The 21154-nt window shown below is 31.4% G+C and overlaps 1 protein-coding gene across 1 annotated transcript; it reads left to right on the forward strand.

The window, feature by feature from the left end:
* Positions 1-5227: 5227 nt before the first annotated feature.
* Positions 5228-15417, forward strand: LOC132054851 (wax ester synthase/diacylglycerol acyltransferase 11-like). Its single transcript, XM_059446815.1, has 8 exons — positions 5228-5671; positions 10369-10726; positions 11514-11746; positions 11841-11907; positions 12518-12630; positions 13314-13529; positions 14190-14327; positions 15241-15417. Exons 1-8 carry the CDS (start codon positions 5399-5401, stop codon positions 15406-15408), a joined length of 1566 nt encoding a protein of 521 aa, XP_059302798.1. The 5' UTR covers positions 5228-5398; the 3' UTR covers positions 15409-15417.
* Positions 15418-21154: the final 5737 nt, after the last annotated feature.

The following is a 21154-nucleotide window of genomic DNA, read 5'->3' on the forward strand; positions in this document are numbered from 1 at the left end:
ATCGTCACTTGTAGCCACTACAAGCCTATGAAAATATTACCACTTCTGGTGGTTATATAGATGAATTTAATCATAACGATATGTAAGAGATATTATCACTTCTGGTGATCATGTATTTCTTGTAAACTTTCATTGTTAGCCATTAAGGATTATGAAATTAATATCATAATTCCTCTAAACAATATTGTTCTTCAGTAACAACATTTAAGGTATAAATGATCAAGCGAACCATATAAGATTCGGAGATCAAAAGAATCCAATATACGAAATAATGGTAACAAACATCCAAAATCCATTAAGGATGATATATGATACACTATTAGTGCCATGGATTCATTAGCTCTTTTCCATAATAACAATTTTACTTATGGCAAAATACATGCCAAAGATTTAGTCACAAACTAACAAGTAAGGTTGGAAATCATCTTTCTTCAAGCCACATAGTTAGAATCTCAAATATCTTAGCAAAGAGAACTTATGTCCCACACGATATTATATACAACGGAGGTAACAATAAAAATGAAACGAAAGATGCTAAACGGAATACCTGATGCAGCTCTTACTTTCGTTATAAAAATATTTTCTTAAGATGGCAGAGTCTCGTGCTGATAACGTGTTATGAAACTATATATAATTGGAAATGAATAAGAGAAGCAAACCAATAACTTTGTAGAGAGGAGGGAGAGATTATATTATCATCTTTTCTTGATGTTGCAAATGAGAAGGCATAGCTCCTTATTTATAGAAGAAGTTTGCCCCTCAACCTATAATATACAACTTGTACAAGTTGCTCTACAACTTGGTACAACTAAGATATACAACTAATATACAACTTTCTACAACTAAAATACAACTTGCAAGTGCAAGTTGTATTTATCACTTAATGTGTAGGTGGTATAATTTACATTTAATAATACATCCAAATATCAACTTGTAAAATAATTCATAACAGAGAAGTATATTTAAGGAAATTTTGAACCCACGCCAAACGTAATGATCATTTTTGTTATTTTCTCCAACATTGATCACAAGCTATTCTCGCGTAAGATATCCAAAATTCTGGTCAAAATCGTGATCAGCTGAAAAGTACTCTAGCTAGTAATGATGACACAAGTGTACAGTTAAATAAGTAGTAAAGACTTATTGCCAACAAATTACTGATCGATTTAATGTTTGGAAAAGTTTTATCTACAGATAATATATTGAAAAGGATGATGATCAATATACCATCAAGATGCTGGTGCTGTGAGGATCATAAGGAGGAAACTGTAAATCACTTATTTCTAACATCTTCCATAGCTGTCAAGTTATGGAAGTTTTTTGCTTCTTGTGCAGGTATTCAACGATGGAGTTGGTCTACATCAAATGATCATGGCATGGTGGATCACGAGCCAAAAACCAAAATTGCAACCTATTTATAGAGCAATGCCAGCAGTGATCATGTGGTCATTATGGAAGAGAAGAAACTCCATTAAGCATGGAGGATCAGTTACTTTCTACAAACTGAAACAACAGGTACAACACATCATACACCAACTGGCAAGAAAGAGATTTCCATGGTTGCAGAATGTATCTAATGAGTGGGAAAATATGCATCAGCACCTTAGTAGATATAAACCAAGAGTTTATTATGCTAAGGTGTTGTGAAGAATGCCACCTTCAGGGAGATTAAAATGTAATACAGATGGGGCATGCAGGCAATCCTGGGATCGGTTCATATGGATTCTCGTCGAGAGATAGCTATGGAGATTTAGTGTATACGAAGCACAACAAATGGGAATAGCAACAAGCAGGCTGAAGCCAGTACAAGCCAGGCATTGAAGTTCGCAAAGAACACAACATTCAACAAGTTCGTTCCGAGACTGATTCACTTGTTCTTATCTTACAAGATACATGGATCACTCCATGGGAACTAAGAAATCAGATTGAAGAGATCAAGCAGGACATGAGAACAGTATAGGTGCAGATTAATCATATTTTCAGGGAAGGCAACAAGCTAGCAGATTTTCTAGCAAATCAAGCTTTGGATCATGCAGGGATCAAAGTACATGATTTTACACTCATGCCATCAGAAGGAAGAAGAATTCTCAACATGGACAAATCACACTTCTCTCAACCGGGGATCTTTAACAAGGAGGATTCACCGGCTTGACAATCAACAATGATACTACATGTATGGATAATCATATGGTGTGTGCATAGATTTGGACTATCATCAAGGCTGATACATCAGGATCACAAAGGGCATACTAGCTTAGGCATACAGGATAGAACTGGAGGACAGTTTCTTAGTTTTTTTATATTAGCTAGCTCACATTATAGACATGCTGTAATAGACTATTTTTTACATTATGCACTTATGAATAAAAAGGCCTGTTAGAGCAAAGTTTAATTTAAAAAAAAAGAAAAGTTTTATCCTCGTGAAGGCAAGCAGGATAAGAACATTTTCATCGATAGTTTGCTTATCCTAGTTTGTTTATGTTAAGGTTCTCAAATTGGAACCATGCAGATACAAGACTAATAACATCAGGTAACTCCATAGAAAAGTTTCTGTTAAATGCTAGCTTATGATATTGTAAGTTTTATGTATTTCAAGAAGTGAATAAGCTAATCAGTTAATATTAAGTTGAAAAATTACGTTGTATCGTAATTGTTTTTTTAATATAAAAATTACATTGTATCGTAATTGTTTTATTAATATATATATATATATATATTAAATTATCTTAATTTTTTTGTATATTTATTTTTTATATTATGATTCCATTAGTATAAATTCTCCATTCGTCATTCACAGGGGCGAAGCTAGGTAGCCTCCGGGGGTTCATCCGAACCCCCTCGTCAAAAATTATATTGTATATATAAGGTTAAAATTAATTTTTATGTATATAGTAGATATTGAACTCCCTTAGCTTCTTCATATATTTGAACCCCTTAGGTGAAAATCTCGGTTCTACATACCACTGGTCACTAAAGCCAACCAACTGATCATTTTGTGACATCTGATTAAAAAAAAAAGGATTAAACTGACTAAAGATTTTAGTAACAACATACTATTAATCTACCACTGAAAAAAAGGAGAAAAATAGACTTTAAAAAAAAAATATAAAAAAAAAAAAAAAAAAAGTGAACTCTTGATCTAAACCAACCTATAACCTAGTAAAAAATTTCATCACTCTTTTTCACGTATATGGTGTGAAAGGTTACGATAACTAACATGTTTTGGCAGAACCGCAGAAGTATACAAGTTTCCGTAATAAGCGTCATTAAAGAAAAGCATTCTAAGGGTTTAAATGCAAAAGTCAATTTTCCTTAAAAAAATAATTCCAACACGATTAAACAGTCCACAAATTTAGGCATCAAACACAATTAGCATCAAATGAGATTGATGCTATGATGAAAAGCCGATGCTTGCATGCATGGCTGGATGATATTATACATAATATGATGAAAAAAGCGAAATAGAGACGGATTCAAAATTTAAATTTATGAGTTTTTATATTGATCTTAAATTATTTAACAATGATAACTAGGTTCATAATCAAATATTTATAGATTTTTAATGAAAATTTTAATACATATACAAGATATGAATATATAAAAGGTACTGGATTCCTGTGAACCCGTACTTGAGCGGAATAGAAATGCGTGTAAATAATTTCTCTATTGACGTTATATACAACCAGATTAGTAATTATGTTAGTAAAATTATTGAAGCATTCCTTAATCATATTCTTTTTATCCAATAAGCTAAATTAATAGATTAACTAGTCTTCCCCTTGTGCAGGAAAGATTAAACTGCATACTGGATGATAACATATGTCAAGACTCAAATTGGAGGCACTGCTTTTAGAGGAATTTTTAAAGATGATTAAAGAAAGTGGATAATACTCAGGTAAAATAAAACCTACCCCAAATCTCAATACAGAACTATGGAGCATTAAACATGGGCTAAAGTTATAAAAAGAAATGGCATATATAGAGCTTGAGTTGGAAAGTAACTGTGTCTGCTTGTTGTCAAGCTTAATTATCAAAGAGGAGGACATACTACTTCATGCTCTTAGGACCATTATAAATATCTGTCGCTAACAAATAAGGCTACTATCAAACATATTTGGAGGGAGGCGACCCAATTTGCATACTTTCTGGCACGTGAAGATCACAAACACGACGGAGAATGCGTTGAAGAAAATGGAATTTCCTCTCCTAATTGATTTGTGTCGTGTGATTTATGAATGAAGCTAAGACTTTTATCTAGTTATTTTTTGGTATACCAAAAACACAAAACACAATTAGCATCAGTTATACCATTATGATTTATGACGCATCTTTACCCAATTATCCGATGGGTCATTTGGGTACAACTTGATGGGTCAAGTTCTTGCTCATATTTTTGCCAAAAAGCTTAACATTTATAAACTGTATATAAGAAGTAAGTATTAACTTGATGCAAATGCACTTTAAATTACAATTCTAAAAATTTTAAACTTCAAAAGGTTTTTAAAATAAATATTGAGGCATAATCATTTGACTGAAAAAGAACTACAGAAACTAGCTGGAATAGCAAATGTCTAATGATGCTATACTCTGTTTGTCAGATTTTAAATGAGATATGGAATAGAGTACGACAATCAACTACAGCTTTTCGGTCCCAAATTGGACATCAATTGACCAATTTCTTAGAATAAAATTTGTATATTTAAAGCTAACCAAAAGTATTATAAATCCAAAAAATCAATTATAGCTAAAAAGTTTCTATAAAGTTATAAAAGTATTACTCAGTCTGTCCCAATTTATGTGTTGCAGTTCGAATTTCGAGAGCCAAACTTCTTAATTTTGATCATGAATTTGGAACATAATCTTTAATTTTTTTGAAATAAAATTTACATAATCTATTTGAAAACTACGTAAAAAGTACTATGATTATATTAAACAATTAAAAATATTTAAAAGGCATACGATAAAATTGCAGTCAAAGAAACACTCATTTGATTCTCGAATCCAATTTATCAGATGCACTTTTCTTTTTCTTATTCTATCAAAGATAAAAACCTTTTTGTATTTAGAAATAACATATCTTTAAACTTCTTTATTTCTTTTTAATGAAATATAGCTACATAAATATCTATATCTTATTTAAATAACAAGTTTCCAATTTTTTTCTTAAAATTTGTATCTAGACAAAGTACATCACATTAATGTGAAACGGAGGAGATGCATAAGTCAGCCGAAGTTGGTACTCCTATTCTCCTATATAACAAAGTAAAACAAACCAAAAAAGTCACAAGATCAAAGTATAGTACACACATATTACACCATTTTTCAAATTTCCCATTCTTCTAGCTCTTTACTTCCTCTCCTTCACTTTGAGTACATCAACTTGAAGTTGAAGAAAAAAATGGAGACATCACCCATGCCAAGATTAAGAAACAAATCACTAGGACCATCAAGTCTAAAACCAATAGTAACAAAGGGGAAATCTATTGAAGAATACGATATGGTTTCCGTGGAAGAAGAGCCGTTGAGTCCAACGGCTCGTCTTTTCCACGATTCGAGGTTTGATGTCCATGCTGTTGCTGTTATGGCTTGCAAAACTCGGATTGAGCCACAACCTGTGAAGGAGAAGTTGGTGCATACTTTGCTGAAGCATCCTCGTTTCACTAGCTTGATGGTATGTTTAATTTCTTATGTGCATTAATTTGGTGCAACATTTGATGTCATGTTCTTTTTGCATGTTTTGTTTATAGTACGTCCAAAAGACTCTAAAATTAGAATAACTCAATTTTTATAAAAATACGGGGTTATCTCAAGCTTCTGTTTTAAGATCGAGGAGATTTAACCTTATATTTATCATGCATTTTTTTTTACTTGAAATATACATATATTAAAATTATTGTACAACGAGTATCATATGAACCACCTTGCTTCAATGTTGCAGACCAAAAGTCTCTAAAATTAGTCCTCCGCATCGGAGTGCATGATAAACACTGATAGTGTTAATTAAGCACTTCTGAGAGCATGTCCAGAGGTGGATCAAAGAACTCATTACACTTTTGAACTTGAGAGTTAAAAATTTAGAAATAATTGAAATTTTAGTGACTTTCACACACATTTTTTCCTACTTAGAATTTACCTTGCTATGTCTTGCTTAAGTTTTTATTTATTTATTTATTTATTTATTTTCTTTTTCCATTTTGCAGCGTTCTTTTTTTCCCCATTTTTTCCCCCTTATAAACAAGGAAATGAAGTATGCATCAAGAAATAGGGAAAATTTCAGATGTCAAGAACTCATGTTCAAACAAAAACAGAAGAATTAAGTCCAAATCCATTAAAGCAAGTATGTTGTAGTAAGATCAACGCCTGCATACCATTATGTTAGGTCCAAAGTGCAGAAATTTTAATTTGGGAAAAAAAAAAAAAAGGTACTCCATCAATAGTACAACACTGGTTGTAATGATGGTCTGGGAAGCATATATTCTGTCTTTTCCATAGCAAAAAGGGTACTGTTTTCATCATGTTTTCTATTGATTGTTTAAACAAATTTGAAATAGTAACAAAATACCTTATCATTCATCCTCAAGCACGATTCATAGTACAAAGAAAGCAAAGAAACTTAACTGAAGAAATACCGGCAAGGGTGGAGCTAGGAATGCGGGGGGATAAATAATTGTATATGAGATGAGTTAAAATTATTTTTGGTTGGAATAGAATGCACTTCTTCATATATTTGAACCCCGGGATAAGTAATTCTAGGATAACTTGTTTCCCAACTAAACGATCCCTAAGATCATTAGCGGCTCCTAGTAAAACAAAAAGAAAAATGGCTTTATTAATTTTGCTAGAACCCTTAAAGGAGGTTTTATAGTTTAAAAGAGATAATACCTCGAATTGTAACCAAACCTCCAAAAATAGCTTATTTTAAAAAGTATTTTTTTTAAAAATACTTTACATCTAAGAGTTTCATTATCCTGTGCCAATTATTATGAAGATTTCACTGTTCCATTGCCATCTCTATGAACATTGTTAATCCTCCTGATTAGGTTTATTAGAAGCTAGTATATCATTATTTATTTTGTTAATAATACTCTTTCAGTCTCAATTTATGTGATACTTTTTTCTCTCAAAAGCTTACCAAACACCTCAGTTTTTTCAACATTTCAAAATGTCTTTGAAAAAATATACTTTTAAAGAAAAATAAACTCTTCATATTATTTTTTAAATGTAGGTGTTTTAATTTAAATTATTGTGAAGATTTTCCTGTTCCATTGCCATATCTACGGACATTGTTGATCCTCCTGAGTATTTTTTTTTTTTTGAAGCTAATATATAACTATTTATTTTGTTAATAATACTCCTCTTAACCTTCCTAGAGTTAGGTTAATGTAGTTTTTTCAGTAAAGTAAAGAGAGTTAACAATTGGTTAAAAACTTTTTTAATATTTTAGAATATTTCAGTTCATATATTTTAGTTTAACCAAAATTGTGTGTTACTCCTATCATTTTAAAATATTTTACTTTTTATTGTTATGGAATTGATATTGAATCATGATGGAGAAAATTAGGGGGGTCAAATTTATCAAAAAAAAAGCCCATGGCAAGAACAAGAGAGAGTAATAAAAGTCTTGATGAGAATAGTACGAGAAACAAATCTTACCTTACTAATCCTAATAAACAAACCTTAACGTGTAGAAATGGATGGTTCAATGTCAGATTTAAACCTGCAAATAATTTAAAGATTGAGGTCCTTAAAATCTTTTACTTGCCATCTCAATGTTTAAACTTTAATCTTAAAAATAATATTTGTCTATCCCATCATGTTAAAATAAATTTATTATTTTTGCTGGAATTGATATTGAATCTTGATGGAGAAAATTGGGGAGGTTGGTACCTTTAGACCCATAAAAAAAGCCCATGCCAAGAGCAAGAGAAGATGCATGATACCCTATGATGTGCCCAGTAATAAGCATCTTTACGGAGAGAGTATTAATTAAGTGTTTATTTTATTAAATATCTTTATTAATGATAGTTTAAAATCTTTATCAATTAGTTTGGGAAATTGTTGAAAAGGATAAATTGAAATATTGTTTAAATGGAATAATAAATAGACAAATTTATTAGTATACTGGACAAACAAAAAGTAAAGAAAGGAATATACAGTTATTTTAAAAAATCTTCTTTATTAGTGATACTTTTATAATCTTTAGCAATTCATTCCGGAAATAAGTGAAAAGGATAAATTGAAATTTTGTTTAAATGGAATAATAAATAGATTAATTTATTTTTAGAATACGAGACCAACAAAAGTAAAGAAAGGAGTAGACACTAACGGCATAAAAAAAGTCTTACATTATTAGGTCTCTTAGAAAATAACTACTAGATATATGCCCATAATGGAAAATAACGTATTAAGTTAAAACAGATTGATAATGTATTCATAGTATATGATTTTGTTTTGAGCTTGATCTCCTTAATGATCACTCACTCCTAAAAAGTAAGATGTTTTTTTCACTAAATTATCCTTAATCAAATAGTGTGTATTTAATTTGGTTTCTTAATTATATAAAAAATTCATTTATTTGAATAAGGATAAATTTTAAAAAAACAATTAATATCTTCTTAATTAAGTAAATTCCTTTATTAAAGCTAAAAATGTAATACTGTGCATAACTTAAGTCTTTGCTAAAATTACTGATATATGTTTACACCAAAAAGGAAAAATATTCCATCTTCCTACATTTATTGGTCACTGTGCTGGTTGGGCCAGCTGGACTAAAAAGACCTGTATAGTATATAGTTTGTAATCTTTCACAAATAAGGTAACTGTTCTTTCATTAAATAGAAAGTTTTTTCGTGTTTTCACTTACTAAATTGGGAATCCTGCATCTCATAAATGAACTCAGTTTTATTATTCTGCAAGCTGCGTAAACCTAAAAATAGTGACTGCAAGTCTGATGCCTCATTAATGTCGAAAATAATAGAGGTACGACCACTTTTTAATTCTTTTAGTAGTTTTTTCTAGTGTACAAAAAGAATAAAAAATGGGACTAGATCACTCAACCCAATTCTTTCATTGATAAAGAAATGTCTTTTCGTATTTTCGCTTACTTTTATTTTGATTTTTTTGTAACAATTCTTTAACTCAATTATTATTAATGTAAAATAATCACAATCTGACTAATTTGCCCTCACTCTTTTGTTTAATTATTTATTCAAACATATAGTTTTTGCTTTTTTGTCATTACATTAATAATTTATGCTTCAATCAAAAATAAAAAGAATCGTGTAGGTGTAAGCATGTTCAAAGAGTACGGTGTTGTCCTAAAATCCTCTTTGTCATTTTCGTCGTTGAACGGTGGCGGTAGGTGATTGTGCAAATTCAGAAACAGTGGCATCGAAACTGTGACTGTGGCTATTGGCTCTCAATGAAAACCCATTAGCCTTTTTGAGATTTTCTACATCAGTTGTATGTGTTTTCAGAAGTTTTATGCCGAAGATACACAATTATTAGCTTAACAAAGAAAGAAATAATATAAGATTGTTTTATTACTAAATTTCGAAGTACTTTCATTTTTCATAAACATCAATTGTAGCAGCTCGTGAAACTGTGGAAGTATGAGATTGTAATGATTTGAGAGTTAAAATCTTAATTGTGGGTCTTTGATGTAGATGAACATATTTTAACGTCATAAGCAATCATGTTCATCCATCATTTTTTGTCTTATACAGTATGTGATATCATTTGGGAGAAACTGAATAAAATATGTTTATGAAAATAACCAAATACGTAATAGCCTGTATTAATAAGGGCAAATTAGTCAGATTGTGATTATTACATTAATAATAATTGAGTTAAAGAATTGTTACAACAAAGTCAAAATAAGGGAGGTAAGTGTAATATTTTATGAAACAGCCAAACCTTTTGTCTCCGAAAATATACCTTACTTTTATGAGAAACTATTAAAGAAGTTACTGGATCTAATAATCCACTATGCAAAGTTTTTTTTTTTTTTTGTATATTTTGTCCAATTCAAGGAAAAAAAAGGGGGTGGGGGGGCGATTCTTTCGATAAAAAATGGGATAAAATTGAGCAAACCATTTCAATCCAATGTAAAATCATAAAAAAGTGGTATCTTGGGGGCAGAGAGAGAGGGGTGCAAGGTCGCTGGAAAATTATATTATGTAAATAGTATATATTATATATATGTATATATTCGAATTCCCTTGACATAAGTTTTTTGGTATCTCCTTATTTGAGTTTTTGGCTCTTGTTACTGCCATCATCCTAATGTACTTACTAAAACAGAATATGAATATTCACTTTTTTCTAGGTGTGACAAAATGTGTACTAAGAAATTTGATGTATACACAGGTTGTGGATGAAGAGAATTTAGCAGACATGAAATGGGTCCAAACAAAGGTTGATTTGGACCAACATATTATAATCCCAGAAGTGGATGAATCTCAGCTTGAATCACCAGATAAGTTTGTAGAAGATTATATTTACAACCTTAGCAAAACAAGCCTTGACAAATCCAAGCCACTTTGGGACCTTCACATTATCAATGTCAAAACTCGTGATGCAGAGTCTAAGGTCGTGTTTAGGGTTCACCATTCGCTTGGCGATGGAACCTCCCTTATTTCTCTTCTACTCGCGTGCACTCGCCAAACTGCTGATGAGAGTAAGCTTCCTACTATTCCAACCAAGAAAAGGAGACCTACTCCTTCAGGTAATGGGCGGATTGGGTCAAAAAGAGATAAATGAATCATGACTTAACTTGCTTAATGTTTGCTTGAAACATAATAAGTTGGGTTGAATAATGGACCATAACTTAAGTTGCCCAACATGACACAACAAAATGGATTGGTTTGGCTCTAAACTTGATTCCTTTATGTTTGGATTTGGGTGGCATTTTGATCCGCTAAATTATAACCATAATGGCCCATTTTTGACCCGGGATTTTTAACTAACTAGCTACTCAAACAGAGTAAAATATTACCTACCTCTACCTGTTTACAAACTTTTGCCCATTAAAAAGTTAATAGCATAATTTTATACATTTGTATACCGTCGATGTATACAACTCACATGTAATTGAATACCACAGCGGTATACAATAGTCAGGATAGTTGAACCACACTTCTGTATAATATAAAGATGTATAAAATGTGAATTGTACAGCGCGATGGTAATAAACGTACATATATTCTGGGTATTTTTGTAATTTTTTGTTTAAATAGGTATAAATTGTAATATTTTTTTAAAATGGGTATTTCCGGGTAATTAATTTGATTGCATGGGCACTTTTGTTCACTTTGGGTACAACCTAGTGGGTCAAGTACATGCTCATAATTATCCCTATTTAAATTCTAACAAATTGAACATGTTACCAAAAAATGAATTGATTTTGCCACTTCAAATTTTTGTATTATATGTAAAAACTTAAATCACATACATCAACAGTGTAAAATATTTTTTACGCGATCCATTTACTAACTAAGCATACTCTTTGGCAGGTTATTCAACAAAGGATGGGCCATTCAAGTTCTTGGGAGCATTTTGGCTTTTCATCATAATGCTTATCAATACTGCTGTGGATGTTTTCATGTTCATCATCACAACCATCTTCCTCAAGGATACAAAAACACCGATCAGCGCTGTGCCTGATTCTCAATCCAATGGAAGACGAATTGTTCACCGGATAATCAGTCTCGATGATTTGAAGTTTGTGAAAAATGCTATGGATGTTGTAAGTTATAATCTACCTCTTCTTGGATAAAATGAATGAAATTCATGTGTGTTGTGAAAGTTAACTGATATTGTTGCATGTATTTTCTCCACAGACTATAAATGATGTTGCCCTAGGATTGACACAAGCTGGTTTATCTAAATATCTCAATAGGAGATATGGTAAGTTATTTTATTCATAAACTTTTGGAATTGCATTAACTTCATAAATGATCAATAAACATTTATTTATTGGCATAAAGTCGCTAATTAAACATATTTTTTAATGAAAAAATCACTCGACCGTACTTAAATATCACAATAATCACTAACCTGTATTTTCTAACAAAAAAAGGCAATCAACTTTGTCAAATATAAAAAAAGTTATGAGAAAACAAAAAAGACATGTTATATGATACTTAGGCAAAATTGGATGACTTTTTTGGTTTTCAAAAAGAATTATTTAGTCACTTTTTGTGATACTTAAGCAAAGTTTAGTAATTTTCTTGATACACAAAATAGTTAGTGACTATTTGTCATACTTAGACAAATTTGAATAACTGTTTATTAGACAAATAGTTCAGACTTGATACAATAAATAAAAGTAGTGACCATACGTGATACTACACCCTTAGAATTAAGTAGGATCTCCGATAATAGGGACAATTTCGTTATTTAAATTTGATGTGTTCAATCTTTGATGTATAAGAAATACGAATTCAATTAAACCAGTTAATTATACATTGCATTCTGTCGCTGAATTACTGTATTATATTGTTCCAAATATTGTCAGCTGTTATTGGTGGGAAAGACAAGGGAGCCACGGAGAGAAACAACAATCTTCCCATTGGCATTCGACTTCGGTCCTGCCTTGTTATTAACCTAAGACAATCAGCAGGAATTGAAGTAACTACTTTCATGCCTTGTTTATTATTATTATTATTATTATTATTATTATTATTACTATTATTATTATTATTATTATTATTATTATTATTATTATATTATGATTATTATTATTACTCTCTTCATCTCAATTTATGTGGCACATTTCGGGTTTTGAAAGTCAAAATAGTTTCTTTTTTATCACGACCTTTTAAGTATTTTGAATTTTTAGTTATTGTGACTTATAATACTCTTTAAATTGCTTCAAAATATGTAAATGTTATTTCAAAATTTAAAAATAATTTTATATTTGAATTCACGGTTAAAATTGAAAAGATTGACTCTCGAAATAACTTTCCACATAAATTGGGACAGACGAAGTACAATTATAGGCTTGCTGGCCGAAATTAATTACGGGCACTAGCCAAAATTTTGTAAAACTATACACTGATGTATATGATATGTATATTGATGTATTTTATATGTATATTTTGTGTATACGATATGTATATTTATGTATATTGTATGTATATTATACAATTTGTATATTATATGTATATAAATTGTATATTATATGTATATTTATACTTAATATACAAAACCTATGCATTTTCTGGCTATTCATTTTTTGTGGTCCGAAAGTGTAATCATCCTATTATTATTATTATTATAACATTATATGACATGAATGAATGAAATTACAGGATCTAGCCGATATGATGGAGAATGGCATTAAAGGAAAGAGGGGTTGGGGAAATTGGTTTGGTTATGTGTTGTTACCATTCAGGATTGCATTGTGTGATGATCCTTTAAATTATGTCAAAGAAGCAAAGGCAACTGTCGATCGCAAGAAACGTTCCTTTGAAGCTTTGTTCACTTTAACCATGGCTGAATTAGTAATCAAGTTTTTTGGCATCAAGGTATATATATATATATATATATATTCAAGTTAATTACATTTAATTTCCTTTGGCAATAAAACTCTAAACACCGTGGTTGCATTAGTATTTAAAATGCATGATTTGTTGAATACAAGGAATTTAAAATTTATGTTATTCAGACTCTTCAAAAATATGCCAGTATCCGTAATGGATCCTTCAAAAGTACATTAGTTTTGAAGAATTTGATACACACCCGATAAAATTTTTATAAAGTGCAACCAATATAACTTAAAAGAGTTTAATTACTCTTCCCTTTTAAGTTCTATGGTACATTGATAGTGGACTTTTTTATACTATTTAGATTTGCTTAATAACTAGAGATGTTTTTATACTATTAATGTCTATAAGTTTAATTCTTTAATATATGAATTACGTCATATACACCGATAGTACAAAGTTAAGGTTATTTTTCTAGTTACCTTACAGGATTTTCGATGAGATGTTATTTGTTGTTATAGGTCTTAACTTAACCTAATAATATAAAAAATTTATATAGTTCCATTGTGCAAAACTCAAGAATGATTATTTATTGTTATAAGTTGGCTTAACTTAATGATATAAAAAATTCAAACTCTTTAAATAATATTTTGGACGACCACTACTCAAAAGTTGATGAATCTAACTTATTGACTGATATAGGTAGCTACAGCTGTGACTCTCAAAGTATTCTCAAATTCAACAATATGCTTCACCAACTTGGTTGGACCACAAGAGGAAATTGGGTTTTGTGGTAAACCAATAACTTATTTTGCTCCAAGTGCTTATGGGCAGCCAAGTGTGAGTATTTATCCACTCTATTCTTGAGATATTTGCACTTTATAACCATTAATTTGGAGATTAGTACCTAATTAAACATCGTTATATATCTAAAATACTAGCAAGGCGTATCATAGCTAATTATAGGTAAAAATTCATCCGCATTTAATTGAATGCTATGATTTAGTCATAGTTAATTAGGTGATATATAATCCGCTTTAGTTTTTAACTGTTGAGATTAAATTGAATGATTTGATATAAACATATGTGTAAGTAAATTTTTATTCTAATCATAGTTCATATACAGTCAAAGTCCTACACTATGGAAATCATCTCTAGGCTCTAGTAAGCTTCATTAATTAATTTGGTTCTATGAGACTAAAAGGGGACAGAGGAGTTTGATAAGTGGAAATATTGTTGACAAGATAAAATTTCTAATGAAATTGAAATGAGGATTGTTTTTCTCTTGGTCCTACCTAATCAGTTGAAGCGTTTAATTTATCTGCGCTAATAGTGTATAGTATTTGCGTTTATTTGTATTGTGTGAGCTACAGTTAGAACTAGACACATATTTCAATCCCTTCTTTTCTAGTTAATTGTTGTGATTTAATGAGTACATCTGATGTAGATAGCTGTAGAGTTTTGTTTAGCTATGGTTTTGTAAAGTTGTCAGTTGGTGATTAATATAAAGTGTTAGTTACCAAAAAAAAAAAAAAAAAAATGTATAGGATTTTTACATGATCAAGTTAAAGACCTCAACATGTAAGTCTGTGTTGTAAGCCTAATTCGATAATTTAGACAATAAAGTAAATATTTGCTATAACCGATTAAAATACAGTAATAGTCCCAAATAATTTGTACCATCAGTGTGATATTCATATTATCTGTGATATTCAATAACTCAATATTCTGATTCCATAAATTTAATTTTTAGGCATGTATGATCAATTTCCAAAGCTATATCGATAAGATGATAATCGTGGTATCTGTTGATGAAATTGCTATTCCTGATCCACAACAACTGCTTGATGATTTCGAAGATTCTCTTAATCTCATAAAGGATGCTGTGGTAAAAAGAGGGCTCGGCAAGAATCTGAAATGATCAAGAAATCCAACCGAGGAAGGTTGTTTAATTTAAGTAATTTTACTATGTTAAAGAACTTTTGAAATAATTCACCAGCTCTTGTGTTGCACTAATTCTATTTGCTATTGCTTTCAATTTGATATCGAAGAACATGGCACTATTGTTTTTTGGGAAGCTACGGGTTAAGTTAATGTTATTCATATCAATGTGTTAAACATTTATGTGTGTAGAATTTCTATTATTTTGAATGTGTTTATGGTTAGAATGGCACTGTAAGCCACGGTCCAATGTCCCTCATTACCACTGTAAAGGATTGTTCAAATAACAAAAGGTTTAGCATAAGGCGAGTTAGATCAGTAGAGAATATATATATATATATATATATATATATATATATATATATATATATATATATATATATATATATTGAGGCATTTGATCGAGTTTGCTTGAAATAGTTTGTAGATTAGGTTTAGTTTTGAAAGAATTGCATTAAAGTTTGGTGGGAACTTAATTTAGAGTTTTGATATATTTGAGAAAGCCTAGATTAAATGTGTATAATAGCCTAGCCAGACTCTAGTATAATGCACCATTTTAGGTCTAGTGGCCAACAATTTAACCATCTAAATCCACTTCGGAAATGCATATGAACCTGCAAAATCTCGTATGAGATGGTCTTAATTTAACAATATTTATAGGCATAGTTGTACACTTGTACCTTGTTTTCTAGATAGGAAAATTTCTCTATTATCGGCTTCTAAACTCATTATGGGTAAGATACAGAAAATAAAATTATTTGTGCATCCAATTTGGTTCGAGAACAAATTTGTTTTGGAGGATTATTATATATGAAATATATCATTAAAAGCCTAAAATATGCAAGAAAATAAATAAACATAATATGCAGCTAAATTATTTTAAAATAGGTAAACTACAAAATGGCTTTAGCCTTTAAGAATAAGAAGAGGATCTAGATTGCAATTTTTGTTGATATTGATCAAATGACTATTTGATCAAGTTTGCTTGAAATAGTTTGTAAATAAGAAAGCCTCGTGACTGATAACATTATTGACATTAATTAGATTTATTTTGGCTTTAGGTTTAGTTGAACAAATACATGAGAACAAGGTGACATGATCCTTGATTTTAGCCTTTAATGATGGAGCTATTAAATTAGATATTAATATATATTTTTTTGATGTATTTTAGTGATTTTTTTTTTATGTATTTCAATGGATTTTTTTTTTTGCCATAATGTATTTCCGTGTCTTTTTTTTTTAATGTATTTCCGTGAAATGTATTTTATGAACCGATTTTTTTTTATGTAGATGGTCTTTTTTGATGTATTTCAAATACATTGTGTACATTCCAACTACTATGAAGCCAAATATATTCAAATTTTCGTGTATTTGAATGGATTTCAACATATACATTCAAATACAAGATCAAAAAATTCAAATACATGACAAATACATTCAAAAAAATAATGTGTTTGGCTATTAACAAAATACACTAAAAAATGCACTAAAAAATACATTCAAAAACAGTGTATTTGTGAGATGTAGATTTATATGTGAAATATATAATTAAAAGCCTAAAATATGCAAGAAAACCAAAAAAATAATCTCTAATATGTAGCTAAATTATTTTAAAACACCACCAAACTACGAGAAAATGGCTTTCTTTCCAAGAATAAAAAAGGATCTAGATCTCTCCACTTTTTTTTTTTTAATCAAACCATCTCAAAATCAATCCATCACCGTGAGTTTTAAATCAATGCAAAACGCATCGTACAGTGAAGAGAGAGAGAGAGAAGAAAACCGTAAAGGAGACGGAGAAGAGAGAGACAAGGCGGAGAGAGAGAGAGTGCCTGAAAAACCAGAGAGAGAAAAATAGCTTAAGGTGGTGCTATATGGTGGTGGTGGTTGATATATGCAGAGAGATTTTTTAAGATTTTTGAGAAATGAAAATATGAAATGAGTAGTGATTGAGAAAAAAGAAAGATATATCTGTTTGGGTATGTATTTTTTGATATCCTACCATTTGTAATTTAGAAAAATTAATTAGCTACTAAATATAATTAAATAAAAAGATAGTTAATATTAATAATTAGGTCTTAAAAGAAGCTACAATGAGTAAAAATTCCTTTAAATAAAGTTAAAACACTTTCAATTTGAAAATATCTGACGACCCACAATCCTAGTCCGTGGCGGACACTCAACCACCCCTTGTCGAGCAAAAATCTTTACTGGTAGTCTGGCTCATAATTCTCCCTGACTTAATTCCATCTTCTACCATTTTTCCGACTTTGATTGCTTCGACGAAAGTTTTGCCTAGTGTGGAGATCAAGTAATGGAAGTAATCAGCTTCTGAGCCTAAAGTAAGACACCAATCACATCTCATGTCCCTTCACGGGTGGTTTGACCCTGGCAATTGCTTCCCTCCATTGATAACATATTCTCTTATGTTCTTGGTGGGTTTTATTTATCGAACTTTGGGTCTTGAATCTAAGGGATACATGAACGTTACCGAACATGAATAAGTTTCTAAACGAAATGCTTTTATAACCTCCCAATCATTGCATGTTTCTTAGACATAACTCTAGACTATTCATCTTGCGAGCCATCTCTTCCTGTTCTGCATTATAACCGAGCTTCTCAATCTTAGGAGGTAATTATATTGAGCGGGGTGGTATGAGTTTGGGACTTAAACGTCAACTTAGGAGAATAGTATTGGTAATGATGGACATTGGACCGTGGCTTGTCATTAGATCTTTGTGCATTTGTTGGTTGAGGGACTGAATAAGTCAGTGTAGTGGGTATGAAAAATGGGTTATTTTTGAGAGTTTTTTGCATTTGGAGGGTGCTTCGTGGAAGTTCTAATGGTGTTGGATATGTTAACATATGGACTATACCCAGGTGGGCATATATAATGGGTGACTTATCGTGAAAAGCGGGACCTGAGTGGGAGCCGATCGACATAATGGGAATAACATTAGGGAAACCTAGGATTGTCTGGGGCGGATCTTGGTTGTTCAGCCATATCTATTGTCTTAGTATTGTTATTTCTTCGTGTTGGTATATTTGAAAATTTTGGTAATAAACTGTAAAAAAATTATTACCACCAACAACCCAACAGAAATATAGACTAAAGAGCACTCGAACTCCCAACCACCTTCTAGGAAGAGTGCCAGGAGAAGCAAGCCTCAAAGAAACTAACTACAAAGCGCCTCAAGAAATTCTATACATTTTTCTAGCCTGTTTTGATCCTATAAACATTCCTATCTTTTCTTTATAAATTCTATCTTTTGTACTATAAATTACTAGTATCCACAGTAATATCTTTGAAAATTTTCTAGTTTCTCGCTTGCCAAGTAAAGTATACTAATGCACCATGTACTGCAGCAACCACTTCCTTCTTCATTTTGCACCACTATCCCACTTGATATACTCCAGTGCCAATCTGGATTCCAGTTGAGGTGCTTGCATCCCCAACCATTGAGTGAATTCTATCCAAACTATTTTAGCCCATTCACACTCAATAAATAAATGTGCAGGATAATCCATCTCTTCCTTATCACATAATACACAATCAATAGTATTACACACTATTCCCATACCCACCATCCTGTCTTTTGTCAACAATATCCTCTATGTGGCTAACCATAAGATAAATCTATGCTTAGGCTGCAGTAACCTACTCCACACCAAGTCATGAGCTTCAACAACTGTACCTGTGTCAATTAATGATAGATAACTCTGTGAAATAGAGTATTTCCCATAAGCAGTCAAAAAATATCTTCCATTATTGTACCAATGTTGCATTCCAGCTTTATCTTATTCAAGTTCTTCCAGTACCAGCTACACTCACTAAGTGGAGTAATGCACCCAAAAATCTTCATTAGCTATCATATAGATCCCATGAATCCATTTAACCCATAACAACTCTTTGTTGTTCACCAACAACTAGATTAATTTACCAACGGAAGCCAAGTTCCATTTCCTGCAGATTTTCACATTCAAACCTCCATGATTTTTAGGTGTACACACTCTATCCCAAGATGCTAGTGCTACCTTCTTTGCATACTCACTGCTTCCCCATAGGAACTCTCTATATTTCTTGTCCACATCCTTCAATACACTTTGGGGTAATATAAACATTGCACCCCAAAAGTTATGAAGAGAGAACAAAATTGAGTTAACCACCTGCAGTTTTCCTGCATAAGAGAGATGCCTAGTTGAGACAGCCCTGATCTTCCCAGTAACCTTCAAACTTAATTGATGACAATCCAATTTATTTCACTTATTTGGTGATAGAGGAAATCCCAAATACTTCATATAAAATGACCCTAGACTAAATACTGTAAGAATTAGCAATTCTTCCTTCATCTCATCATCCATACCAGCCATATAAATACTTGATTTCTCAGAGTTTGCAGTCAGTCTTGTAGCATCAGAAAAATGCTTCAAAGCCTCTATTACCCTTTGGACTGAGGCTTCTGTACCTTTGCAAAAGATGATAAGATCATTTGCAAAGGTAAGATTAGTAAGTTGCACTTCCTTACACATAGAATGGAACCTAAAATCAGGTAGAGTACTCATTTGTTCAGAATTCTACTCAAGCACTCCATAACCAATACAAACAATAAGAGAGATATTGGATCCCCTTACCTCAACCCCCTCTTACCTTCAAAATAACCACAACTCTCCCCATTCACCTTAACAAAAAAGCTAGTAGTGGTCACACATGTCATTACCAATTGAATGAACTTAGGAGGAAACACATACCCCTCAAGCATTTCCTGCACAAAGTTCCATTGTACCATATCGTTAAGATTTCTTGAGATCTATCTTCATCAAGCACTTAGGTGATGGTTTATTATTATAGTGTCTGATTAAATCATGACACATAAGGACATTATGTACCAAGGATCTCCCCTTTACAAATCTTTGCTTGGTTATCACTTACTAGGTAAGGTAGAACTGCTGATAGTCTAGTACAAAGTAATTTGGAAATATACTTGTACAAAACATTACATCATGAAATAGGTCTAAACTGGCTTGCATTAGTAGGGTTACTCACCTTAAGGATAAGAGAGATCTGGGTTGCATTGAGTTGCTTCAGCATTTTACCATTTCTCATGAACTCCAGAATTGCTTCACATATATCTTGTCCCACCACACTCCAACTTGCTTTAAGAACCCACTCTCATACCCATCTGGACCAGTACTCTTATTCATATTGATGATAATGAACATAGCCTCTTTAATCTCCTTTTCAGTAAATTCCCTCAGTAAGATGCATTGTTGTTCCATAGTTAACCTAGGCCCCTGGCTAAAGAACACAGGATATGCTTTACATCTAGAGCCTCCAGTAGCACCTAACAACTGCTGATAGTACCTAACAAACACCCCAACAATCTATTTTAATATCGTATGTATCATATTAAAGTGTGGCTCATATTAAAATTCCTCCCTATGTTTAATTCCCCACTTCGTTGGTGGCTGAGTGTGGGCAGAAAGTGGCCATACATGACCATTGATTTTCATTGTAACTCATGTAACTTCTACTCATTATTCTCCATGTTCTCACCAAATTAATACCCCACTAATCCACTTCTCATTCAATTCATTTCAAGGATGAATTTCTTCAACTATAAATAGAAGTCATCCTTACCTTGTGGTGGGTAGAAAAATATAGTGCATGAAGAGTGAGTTAAAAAAAAAAGAGTTTTATTTAGTTGAAGGAAGGTGTTCTTATGATG

Source organism: Lycium ferocissimum, chromosome 4, assembly GCF_029784015.1.
Source record: "Lycium ferocissimum isolate CSIRO_LF1 chromosome 4, AGI_CSIRO_Lferr_CH_V1, whole genome shotgun sequence".
Taxonomy (NCBI): domain Eukaryota; kingdom Viridiplantae; phylum Streptophyta; class Magnoliopsida; order Solanales; family Solanaceae; genus Lycium; species Lycium ferocissimum.